A 13,114-nucleotide genomic window follows, 5' to 3' on the forward strand; every position below is an offset into this window, starting at 1 on the left:
TGGTCAGCCCAAACCCAGTTACACAGGGCAGCAGTATGCCCCGGCCGCGGCTTATACGGAGCCTGTGCTGTTAAGTAAGTGCGTCGTTTAGTAGGCGGGTTTAAGCGTCAATTCTGAGTTATGATTGGCTGATATTGTAATAAGGCGGGACATACAGTGCCGGCTCTAAAAGCGATTGGACGAGCGTGTGCGGGGTCTGAGTGTGTCTGAGGTCTGCGCCTTGCCCTCAGTGTTGAGTGCGGATGAGTGTGCGGCTTTACACCAGGAGCGCTGGAATGGGAAAAGCCGCATTCGCGTTATTAATCTCCAACAAGCTGAAAAATCACAAGAAAACGCTTTGCTCTGCTTTTGGCTTTGCTGACAGATTTCCAGCTTGGATTTGCTGAGCGCAGGTAGGCCGTGTGTTTTATTATTGCGGCTTTATCCGATCTGAGCGCTTTAGCTCACTGCTAACGGTAATGCGGGGGGTATAAAGCAGAAAGGGGCAGAGAATAAGGAGACACTGACGCACCCTACATATATACAGCATGCACAGAGATCCTCACAGTCTAACCCTTTTTAATAAGAGAATTCAATTATACAAGGTGGCACTGCATTTTGGATACATTTTGGGCACTATAATTAATACAGTGATTAAACTACAGGGTATGATGTCTTATTCTGGGCATGCCTGAATTTCTTTTATGAATAAATGACATTATAACACGATCACCATATTCAGTAAATTTTATTTGACCTAGTGGTCCTAATTATTGAGGTAATACATGCATTAAAAAAAGCCGGAGCGCTGTACGGAACACTGTTAACATTTGGTTAACAGCAACCCGTACAGAGCAAGTTAATCATTCCTCTGTGCTTTAGTGCTTGCTCTTTCTCTCCACATTATACAGTACTGTATGCTTAAAGATCCTCACAGTCTAACCCTTTTTAATAAGAGAATTTAATTATCGAAGATGACTGCGTTTTGGATACATTTTGGGCACTATGATTAACACAGTGATTAAACTATAGGGTATGATGTCTTATTCTGGGCATGCTTTGTTTTGTGTTTTTATTAAACCACATGATAACGATCACCATATTCAGTACATCTTATTTGACCTAGTGGTCCAAACTATTGAGGTAATACATGCATTAAAAAAAAAAGCCGGAGCGCTGTACGGAACACTGTTAACATTTGGTTAACAGCAACCCGTACAGAGCAAGTTAATCATTCCTCTCCGTCTGCATTCAGCTGCTTTAGTGCTTGCTCTTCCCCTCCACTTATACAGTATGCATAAAGATCTTCACAGTCTAACACCCTTTTTAATAAGATAATTTAATTATCGAAGATGACACTGTTTTTTGGATACATTTTGGGCACTATGATTAACACAGTGATTAAACTATAGGGTATGATGTCTTATTTTGGGCATTCCTTGTTTTCTGTTATTATTACAATACTCAGTACATTTTATTTAGACCATCATGGTAATTTTGACCATGCCTTTGAATAAATACATACATTTAAATAAAGTAAAACCCAGGAAACACTGGCTGGAGCGCTGTACGGAACACTGTTAACATTTGGTTAACAGCAACCCGTACAGGGCTACGTCAGCATTCAACTGCTTTAGTGCTTGCTCTTTCTCTCCACGTTGCACAAGCACATGTGCACTGATTGTGCAAATGTAGCCTACAAGAGACCCAGTTTGCTGTAGCATTTACTGATTCACTGAATACCGCACTGCACGGAATACCGTGACCTTGCCTCCTATCCAGTCGTGAGTTGCTGTCTGTCTGTTGCAACACATAAATAAATACTAATGTTGTCCTCAGTTAACATCCTTATATCTGTGTTTCCCCGTGATGTTTAAGCTCTAGTCTGTTGCAGTCGTTCATCACACACGCTGGTGATGAGGTGTGGTTCTTTGTGCCCATGCCGGCTATTGTACCAGACATTATTGTGAGGAGATGAAAGCTGGGCTCATTATTGTCATCACCGTGTGTTTAAACCAGATAGATGAGCCAGATCAGGGATGGATCAGGGGGAAATGTTGCAGCTTCGGTTGATTGCTTGCTGGTTTTTGGGAGCTTCCTCCCTCACCATCATTTGTCCATCTCTGCGTGGGTTCCTCCATCCCTCCCTGTTTCAGCTCCCGCACTGACCTCTGATTAAACTTAAACCACGCGTGTCTGTTGGTGGGCAGACTGGAACGACGCTGCCAGGGAAGAAGCACAAACCGAGACACGGTTGCCAAATGACACATTTCATTTAATCATCACCGGAGTACAAGCTTGCTTGATGTACCATTTAAAAAACAAATAGTATTGAAATAGTGATCTCTATTTGGAATTTTGGACTTCTCACAGGATTTTGAAGTATGTCTGTGGAAATCTGTTACCCATTCAGTCAAAAGAACATTTGTATGGCAGGGCAATCATTTTACATGTATAGCGTATATGTGTGTAGAAATGTGGATGCCCTAAACCCTAATACAATGAGCAGTGTTTTTTTGTAGCTATTTTAGAAATAGGGTAGCACAGTGGTGCAGTGGGTAGCACTGCCACCTTACAGCACAAAGGGCTTGGGTTTGATTCCCTGCAGCCAGGCCAAATGGAGCTACTAGAACCGAGACATGGTTGCCAAATGACACATTTCATTTAATCATCACTGGAGTACAAACTTGCTTGATGTACCATTTAAAAGAAAAACAAATAGTATTGAAATAGTGACCTCTATTTGGACCACAAGATTTTGAAACATGTCTGTGGGAATTTGTTGCCCATTCAGTCAAAAGAACATTTGAACATTTGTGTGCAATAATTCTCATATAGCGAGCGTATATGTGTGTAGAAGTTTGGATGCCCTGAACTCTAATACAGTGAGCAGTGTTTTTTATTCATCTTACTGTTGTTTTATTTTAGAAATAAGGCACGAAGCACGAAGGGCTTGAGTTTGATTCCCCAGCCAGGCAGCCAGGGCCTTTTCTGTGTGTTTGCACTGTGTCTGTGTTGGTTCCAAAGACATGCAGCTAGGCCAAATTGAGCTACTAAAATGCCCTAAATATGTGTGTGTGCCCTGTGGTGGACTGGTGACCTGTCCAGGATGTTTCTTGTCTTTTGCCCAGACTCACCACGTCCCTGACCAGGATAAAGCGGTAGTAAAACAGACATTAAATAAATGTTTCTCTCTCTCATTCTAAGAAAACCCATGGCAGTTTCCCACTCGCTCTCCGTAGCTTACGATGGCCACCCAGCCAGAGAATCAAACCCATACCCTTCTTGCTGTGAGGTGACAGCGTTACTCACATACCTGTAGCTAATTAGTTACATTATATAGAATCTGAAATATTGATGTCGCTGTGTAATTATTCTGTGTATGTTACAGCTTCACATGTGGTCTAATTAGTGTGTGGAGATAATGAACCTTTAATTTGTTTACTGTAGGATAAACAATTATTTTCAGTAGTGAGAATGACATTGGTCCCATATAGTAACAGAGGATGCTATCCAGCCCATATATCCAATTATTAATGGAAATAAATCATGAAATAAATTTGAATAGAGGAGCTTGACTTTAAATTGCCGTTTCCCAAGTATGGGAAGTGCAAAACCAAATCAGACATTTGTAAATTCTCTTTGACCAGCATTTAAATGAAAACAGTGAAAAATACAAGATATATAATGTTTTTTTTGTAATATAAACACTTATTTTGAACCTGATACCTGAAAAAAAATCATTTTGCAGGTGAAGTTGCAAAACTAGTTTGGACAGTGGCAGCGTAGAACCAGAAACATAGCTGGAAAACATCTAAAACAGCTGATGCATTCATTCTTACAATACATTCTCCTGGAAAGGCATAGTCCCTCATGACCAAGGATGGATTGATGGGTCAAAAATGCATAAGCAAATCATCCAACTGTTGATTTATCCATCAGGCAGAAGAACAATGTTTTTAATGAACCATAAATACACACCTGAAGTTCTTAGGCCTGTCCCCAGGGCTGATTGTGGGCTAGATTGGGAGGGGCATCTTTATTGCAGAATTGTGTTCACACAGATACAGTCTGTATGGTTTGTTTGTGCAACCGCCACATCACAAGTGTAGGGAATTGTTGCAAACAATGAGAACCTTTTTATTATTATTGCTCTTATTGCTAATGTAATTGGTGCACTGCTTGTTTACCTAATGCTTCTTTACTTTGATCTCCAGTCACACACAAAAGCAATTAGTTCTATATTCATATATCTGGAGGGCGGCACGGTGGCTAAGTGGGTAGCACTGTCGCCTTACGGCAAGAAGGTCTTGGGTTCGAGCCGCTCAGGTGGCGCAGCAGTAAAGTACGCCAGCACACCAGAGTTGGGGTTTCGAATACATCAAATCTAAGCTCTGCCTTCCGACTGGGCTGGGCGGCTGCATAAACAACGATTGGCTGTTGTTCGGGGTTAGGGCTAAAAAGTCGGATCATGGGTCCTCATAACTGGTGCAACTGCGGCCCCTGCTGGCACCTGCACAGGGCTGAGGAATAATGCTGATGGGGGTGTGGCCCTCCGTACACAGTGCTCGTTGGTGTATGAACTCGACTCGTGCAGGTGAAAAATGCAAGTCTGTACTGACTGTACGTGCCGGAGGGGGCGTATGTCAGTTGAGAGGCGTCCTCAGTCAGCGGTGAAGGGTCGAATCAGTATAGAGGACGCATTCAGGGTAATTGGACACGACTAGATTAGGGGAGAAAATTGGGGGGGGGGGGGGATCCTGGATCCTGGGTTCGATCCCCAGGTGGGCGGTCTGGGTCCTTTCTGTGTGGCGTTTGCATGTTCTCCCCGTGTACGTGTAGGTTTCCTCCGGGTGCTCCGGTTTCCTCCCACAGTCCAAAGACGTGCAAGTGAGGTGAATTGGAGATACTAAATTGTCCATAACTGTGTTCGATATAACCTTGTAAACTGATGAACCTTGTGTGATGAGTAACCACCATGACGTTAAAATCCTAATCAAACAAATCAAACCTATATCTGGACACATGTATATTTTCAAGGAGCCACAAGATTCATTTAATTCCAGCTGCCTGACCGAGTAGGTGATGTATAAATGTATGAGCAGCAGTCTGGTGTGAGGTCTCAGGATTGTTTTGTGTAGTTGTATATCATCCAACTAATATGAGGAAATAGCAACATCCTGTGAGTAAGCCTTACCGTGCAAAGACTGTGATACTGTTGGTGATACTTAATATCTCAGGATGACTTGTGTATTTAAAAGTGATTTGATCATGTTTCTTTTATGTGTGCCATGAGTTAAATAAACTACATCACTGGTGCAGAAACCCTGCACTCCATGCTATCACCAGGAAGCATGAAAAAACACGCCAAGACTGCAACTGTGCCCGCTACTCAATCCACCAATCAGTTACAACCCAAACGCTCACCAAAGAAACAAAACAGGCTAACTCAGAAAACCCTTATCAGCTATGAACTTGTGATGCTGCCACTAGGGATGTAACGATACACTCTACCCATGATGTGATGCGAATCACGATACTGGGTTCACGATACGATTTTTTCCCGATTTTTTAAACAAAATGAAATTGAAGACAAATTATGACAAAGTTTCCTTTAATTATTTCTATTTAAATAAAATAAAATACTGTATTTGTGCTCATGTTTTATTTATCTAAATAATGAATGTTCTTTTATTTCTGAGGTAGGTACAAACTATGCAAAACAATGCTGCACATTTCCCTTTTTGTGTAAAAAAAAAAACCTGAAATTAAATTTTAAAAGAAATCCCACAAAATAAATAAATGAATAATACAAATAAAGAAAGTGTCCTCACATAAATACATTTGGCTGAAAAATTCCGAACCTGGCAACCCTGTAGTGACGTCAACCTGGCGAGGTGAATAGTGCCAGTCTGCTGTTTAAAGTGAATATCGATTCATTATACGTATAAGTAAACCAAGTTGAATCGTTACACATGTGAATCGATTTTTAACTGTCTTTGGTGCATCGTTACATCCCTAGCTGCCACACCATCCATGGAAAACTCGAAGCAGTAAACAGCAGCATTTACAGACCGAGATTCCAAAAACAAGAGCTGAAGATTGCTAGTAAGAGAGCCAGTGAAAGCAGTCAGTGAGGGAATCAGAGAGTCAGGTAGTCTGGGCTTTTAAAAGCATCTCTCAGGTGAAGTGGCATTTGATTAGGTTTAGAGAATGCTTTGAATCTGTCTCAAAGAGAAACTCATCATACACCCAACTGCATTCATGATTAAACCTTTATAGGAAGATGCATCCACAGCATAAAGAACATATCTACCTTATTCATCTCTCAAAGAACTGGAACATTTTTTCTTGAAGAATCTTCAACATCCCATCAGAAACTATTCAGTACCTGTATGACAGCATTCCAAAAAGGAGTCAAGCCCCCCCCCCCCATGCTCCTGAAAATATATAGGTGCTAATTCATGATTTTGTTCACCCTCTGAAGTTAAACAAACAACAAGTTGTCAAGTTTTGCCCAGTAATTTTTTATGTCTGTTAATGTGCTTCCTGCATGGGGTGATACTGACAATATGTTATTTATCACTTGTTAATTTGTCATAAAATTAATAATACAATATTAAAAATGATTCCTCAAAATATCACTGATTGCTTATCTGCACATATTACCAAATCAGATATACAAATAAGTATACGTAATTGAGAATGAGCTTATATTTACGTTTACATTTTTGGCAATTGCAGAACAACTTATTTCCTTACTCTAGTTTAAGTAGACAATGGTCCAAGGATACAAATCTGCTGTAACCCTGTAAGAACTAAGGTATAGGTAGAAGATTTTTGACTGATAGTATAGAAGATCAGTAAGTGCATGTTAGTTTTTAACTTGAGAGCTCAGTAAAGAAATGATGAAGGTATTTAATCGTCTTTTAAAGATGGTAAGACTTGGGTGTCAGTACGGTGAAGAGGCTTGATGCCGGTCTTTCTCAAGGTCTGGGTGGAGGATCAAGACGAGCGAGACTTGGAAGTTGCCTGGTACAGAACGGGGTTTGATGAGCCCTTTAGGGTAGTTTGGGACAGGTCCATTTCTGGCTTTGTAGGCGAGCATCACTGTTTTAAATGGAATGTGGGCAGCTTCATAAAGTCAGTGAAGAGAACTCAGCAGTGGGGTGATGTGGCAGCAGTGGAGTGACGTTGTGACAGCAGTGGGGTGGTGTTGTGGCACCAGTGGGGTAATGATGTGGCAGCAGTGGGGTGATGTTGTATCAGCAGTGGGTAATAATGTGACAGCAGTGGAGTGGTGTTGTGGCACCAGTGGGGTAATCATGTGGCAGCAGTGAGGTGATGTGGCAGCAGTGGGATGATGTGGCAGCACTGGGGCAAAATGTGGCAGCAGTGGGGTAATGTTGTAGCAGCAGTGGGTGATGATGTAGCAGCAGTGGGGTGATGATGTGGCAACAGTGGAGTGATGTTGTGGCAGCAGTGGGGTGATGTTGGGGTAATATGGCAGCAATGGGTGATGTGGCAGTAGTGGGGTGATGTTGTGGCAGCAGTGGGGTGATGTGGCAGTATATGGGTTGGTTGAAAACCGGGCAGGTAGCTGCATTTTGGACATGGGGGGACCTGCCATGAGTTGCAGTAGTCCAGCCTTGAGGTGACAAGTGATTGGACAAGAACCCGAGTGACCTCCATAGAGAGAAATGGTTCAATGTTCTTGATGTTATAGTGGATAAACTGAGATGATCTTGTCATGTTGGCTACATGATCATCCAGGTCAACACCGAGGTTTCATACATTATCAGATGGTTTGATCCGAGAGTTAATAAGAGAGATGACGAGGTCTTGGGTTGGAGTCTGATCTCCAGGAATACATATCAGCTCAGCCTTGCTCACTGTGTGTCTGGGTGGAAGTGGTTTAAAGGGAAGCATGTTGATGTGTAGTTTATATATAGTAATATGATTTGTCACTGATTTCATGTGAAAGGCATGCTGCTGCATGAGCAGGAGAGGGGAGAGTACAGTGAGCTGGCGTTCTCTCCAGTATGAGGTTATATCTAAAGATTTCACTCTTAATCCTCGCTGTCTGACCTGTCCTGTCACTTTCTATCATCATCAACATTACTACATACACACTTACAGCCCCTTTACCAGTACCATTCTCACGCTGATACACAGACCCTGTATAAAAATGATGCCTGCACACACACAGCCTGTTGATATGAACATTTAAAACATGTCATATATAGATCTATATAAAAATCTTACATGGTCAGTCATGGCCTCATAACACAAGAGACCGGTTTCTCTTCTTGAAGCACAAACTTGTTTTCACTTTCCCATCTGTCATTACATTTCCTCCTTCTGCTTTAATTTTCTTTTCTTGTTTATTTTGGAATTATGTACGATATTGGAAATATTTCTCAACATCACTTGTTGGAAAACCGCCTCAGTTAAACGCTGATGTAGAAACACAGCCATCTAATGGCAGGATGCGGTCACTTTGTGAGGAACAAAATTGACATGCAAAATTGGAGATGCAGTTTATATACGATTTTACAGTGTATTTTAAGACAATCATATGTCTTTTAAGCACTCGCCGGCCACATAAAATGACGTGGCAGGCTGGATTTGGCCCGCAGGCCTTGAGTTTGACACGTGACCCAGAGGGAATGAGCTTGGATCTTGAATGAATGAAAACCTCTACACGTGCTCTTGCATTATCATTTTATGCTTCGTCCTTCTTTGGTTGAAGTGTTACAACTAGATATCGCCCCTAGAACTTCTCTCTTGGTTCTTATATATAAAAATATATTACACTTGCAAATCACACATGAAAAATAAATCATAAACATGTAAACACACTTATGAAATACTAGCTGACGTTTTATGGCAGTTAAAACCGGAACTGAACTTGCACCTAAATACCAAAGATACGGCATCACACACATAGAACATCCAAGCATGCTTCCTCTGAACATGGAAAAATGTGAACGTTATACAAACCCTCTGCCTAAAAAAGTTGGGACATTTTGTGAAATGCAATAAAAAGGAGAATCTCTGATTTGTTTATTCTCTTGAACCTTCACTGTGTTTGGCTGCATCCATCTATCCCTCAATTCTTACTAGTCCTTTCTGTCCCTGCTGCTGTGAAAGCCCCTCACAGCATGATGCTGCCACCACTGCCATGTTTTACTGTATGAATGGTATTAGCCTCGTGGTGTTCAGTGCCTGCTTTTTACCAGAAATGGTGCTTGCTGTTACGCTAAGAAAGTTTAATATTAAAATTTAATTTATCTGACTATAGAGGGGTGAAACGGTGGTGCAGTGGCTAGCTCTGTCACCTCACAGCTCGAGGGGTCTGGGTTCAAGTCAAGTCAAGACATGGGAGTACTTTTGCATAATGTATTGATGTACAGTGTATATCATGCTGGGCATTCGGGTGGCGCAGTAGTAAAGTACGCTATGCCACTTCCGCTGAAATCTGGGGATACAGTGTTCGAATCACAGATGTGGTATCGTTCGGTCGGGCATCTGCATGGACATGGCAGACGCACTTGTCTGTGCGCTCTCAGTGCCGGTCCCAGGCTTGGATAGATGTAGGAGGGTTGCCTTAGAATGGGCATCCAGAGTAAAAACTCTGCCAAGTCTGGTGTGTAGACCAGATCCCTTAAATACAGGAACAGCCAAACTAAAAACATTATGTATCATAAACTAGGGCAATGTAGAGATTTGATGTGATGTAGAGATTTGATGTAGATGTGAGATGAACATGTCAAACTCCTTTTAGATACTGACTGGAGACAAAGATCAAACTATGTCCTTCTAGTGATGAGTGGCACCACACTACTTGCTGTGCCACTGTGTCAGTCGAGATTATCCTAGTTTGTGTTTGGCTATGATGACAATATTACCAGATTTATAAATGAACAGGGGCAGGTAAATTAAATATCAACAGTTTTAAAATATAAGATGCAAGACAGATCACTGGTTTAAATCCCAAGTGGTGGTATCAGCCAGTCTGGCATCTACATACAGACATGATTGAGTGTGTCTGAGAGGGTGGAAGGCCGAGGCCCTGAGTTGGATTGTGCCCATTGTTTTAGGGGAGACCACATTCACTGCTAAAACATAAAAAATGAAATGTAAGATGTATGTGTAAGATACAAGATAAGATACAACATATTTGGGGTTAAATATTACAGTTTTTTATTTAAACCTAAATTTTTACATATTATTCATATATACATTAGGTTGTTGCAAATGTTTACAGCCTGATACATGTTCATTAATACATATTTTTATTTTCTGTCCGTAACAGAGAGGTGCCATGTCCAAGTCGGCGGCGGGTGCTGCCAACGATGTCACGCGCTTCCTCTCCATGGAGGCGGGACCGAGCTCACCCACCTCAGTGTTCTCCGCCTCCAGTCAGGCTGACTGGGCGGCCAAGAGGCTCGTCTGGGTTCCTTCTGAGAAGCATGGGTTTGAGGTGAGATGGGTGGGGATCGGGTAGCTGACAGAGGTGCAGGGGTATCGTTTTGAAAAATATGTGAAGATCTTTATTAGCATGTTTTTAAACCAGCTTGAATTTTATTTAACTTGGTGCCTTTCTGAAGACTTAAGGGTGGAGAAGTTGTTGCTGCAGATGTTTTGCCACATTCTTCTGAGAGAGACAGACACGACAGGCATGACAAGTGTTACTGCATCATAAATGACTTAACATTTCCTGTCTGCATAATCACATAGTCTGGATTTCTAGACATGGAGCAGGTTTTTATTGATTTTAATGAACATGTGTTATAACATAATACTATTTATTTTAATACTATTAAAAATAATACTACTATTACTATTAAAATAATAATAATATTTATTTTTTATATAGTTCCCAAATCATATGTGGAATAAAGACAGTGTATGTGTGGGTGTATTGGACAAACAGTAATACTGGAGAATTACTCATCTAATCCAATCTAAACCCACATCTATCTGTCTGTCTGTCCGTCCATCTGTCCGTCCATGCATCCATTTAAATCTATCTATCTATCTATCTATCTATCTATCTATCTATCTATCTATCTATCTATCTATCTATCTATCTATCTATCTATCTATCTAATCTATCTGTCTGTCTGTCTGTCTGTCTCTCTGTCTGTCCATCCATTCATCAATTTAAATCTATCAAAATCTATGTCTGTCTGTCCGTCCATCCGTCCATCCATCCATCCATCCATCCATCCATCGATCGATCGATCGATCTATCTATCTATCTATCTATCTATCTATCTATCTATCTATCTATCTATCTATCTATCTATCTATCTATCTATCTATCTATCTATCTATCTATCTATCTATCTATCTATCTATCTATCTATCTATCTATCTATCTATCTATCTATCTATCTATCTATCTATCTACTTGAAGTCCAACAACTTCAAGTAATTGTACCTGTGTTATGATATAATAATATTTATTATTCGCATATTCCAGCTTGTTTGGATCTGGGGTCAGAGCACTGGGTCAGCCACTGTACGGCACCCCTGGAACAGTAAGGGTTAATAATTTATAAAGGCCTTGGTCAAGGGCCCTAAAGTGGCTGGTTGGCAGGCCAGGATTTGAACCCACAACCTGACATTGCCTATCAGTCTGTATGAAGACGCCTGACCGATGTCACTGGCGATTTGAACCCTGGATCCCAGCAGTAGTGGGCTACCGTAATTTCCTCCAGCTCCACCAAGTGCCTGTTTTCCAAAGTTTTCAAAAATTCAATTAATTCTACAATTAATTTATTTCCTAAACAGTATCAGCCTAGCTCCATGATTAAGACTCCCTTTAGTAAAACCATGTCGTGTTACATGCTCCCATTCCTGTTTTAACCAATGATTCATCTTTAATCAGTATTTGCTCTTCAGTCGGTTGTTTAATGGCTGAGTTTTACACGATTGCTTCGGGCATTCCTCTCTCATAAGCTGTTTTGTTCTCCTACATAGTCATAGTGCCTTACCAGCGCTCCAGTCCTCTGACATGGCTGTCTATGAATAGATGAACACACTCAATGAGACTGCAGCACTGAATAATAAACAGCAGCGTAATAGAAGCCTCATTTTATTGCATCCTCTGCACACAATGTGACGGTATGAATGAAAGCCAGACACAGAGAGAGTAGTTACAGTGTCGTCCTACTGACCTCCAGCAGAAACCACTGTAACCCACAACCCCCCCCCCCCCCCCCCCTCCCTGACTGTCTGCCATGTGCACATACACACTCATTAAATCTCTTAATATATCTCTATTGTTCTTTTTTTCCTGACCACACTCGTACTCAAGCTTTCCGTCTTCATGTACATGAATATGTGCTCTGTTTTCATGTGTGTGCACATTACTCAGGGCTGATGCAGCGTGTGTGTGATGATATTGATTTCAGCAAACCAAAGCACTTGTCTCATGTTTTTGTCTTTTCATTGACCAGTCTGCAAGCGTGCGTGAGGAGCGAGGCGACGAGGTGGAGGTGGAGCTCACAGACAGCGGGCGGAAGCTGACGTTACTGCGGGAGGAGCTTCAGCGAATGAACCCTCCACGTTTCAGTAAAGTGGAGGACATGGCTGACCTCACCTGTCTTAACGAAGCTTCTGTCTTGCACAACCTGAGGGAGCGTTACTTTTCAGGGCTCATATACGTAAGTTTGAACAACTAGATGGTTACAAGCAGAGTGAGAATCGTACAGTGACAGTTGGGGGTCAATTTTACATATTCCTTCCCCCGGAATTGGTGTTTTTGTCTAAGTTGTAATTAGGGGGATCAAATCCCCCCAATCCTCCCCCCTGTATTTCGAACCATGTTTACAAGACAGTAAACAGTGGCAACCAGTGGTGGGGTTTGAACCAGCAACGTACAAAGTCCAGTACTTTAACCACTAGGCTCCACCAAACACATTTGGCTCATCCTTTACATAAAATGATAGGTCATGGCTCACCACCAACATTTACATTTTTGGCATTTAGCAGACACTGTTATCCAAAGCAACTTACAATTCTGACCATATACATTGTAAGCAACTGAGGGTCAAGGGCCTTTTGATCGCTAGCCCTAACCCTTAATCACTTAGCTACCACTGGCCACTGGTCACTTTGTACT

General features: G+C 41.6%; 1 protein-coding gene across 1 annotated transcript in view; it reads left to right on the forward strand.

The window, feature by feature from the left end:
* Window positions 1-253: 253 nt before the first annotated feature.
* Window positions 254-13,114, forward strand: part of myh14 (myosin, heavy chain 14, non-muscle) — a 56,769-nt gene continuing 43,908 nt past the window's right edge. Inside the window, exons 1-3 of the mRNA XM_062992483.1 lie at window positions 254-392; window positions 10,298-10,465; window positions 12,450-12,656. Of these exons, the coding sequence (XP_062848553.1) occupies window positions 10,307-10,465; window positions 12,450-12,656 (366 nt within the window). The 5' untranslated portion in view covers window positions 254-392; window positions 10,298-10,306. The remainder of the gene's footprint in view (window positions 393-10,297; window positions 10,466-12,449; window positions 12,657-13,114) is intronic.

This window comes from Trichomycterus rosablanca, chromosome 3 (assembly GCF_030014385.1).
Source record: "Trichomycterus rosablanca isolate fTriRos1 chromosome 3, fTriRos1.hap1, whole genome shotgun sequence".
Lineage (NCBI taxonomy): Eukaryota > Metazoa > Chordata > Actinopteri > Siluriformes > Trichomycteridae > Trichomycterus > Trichomycterus rosablanca.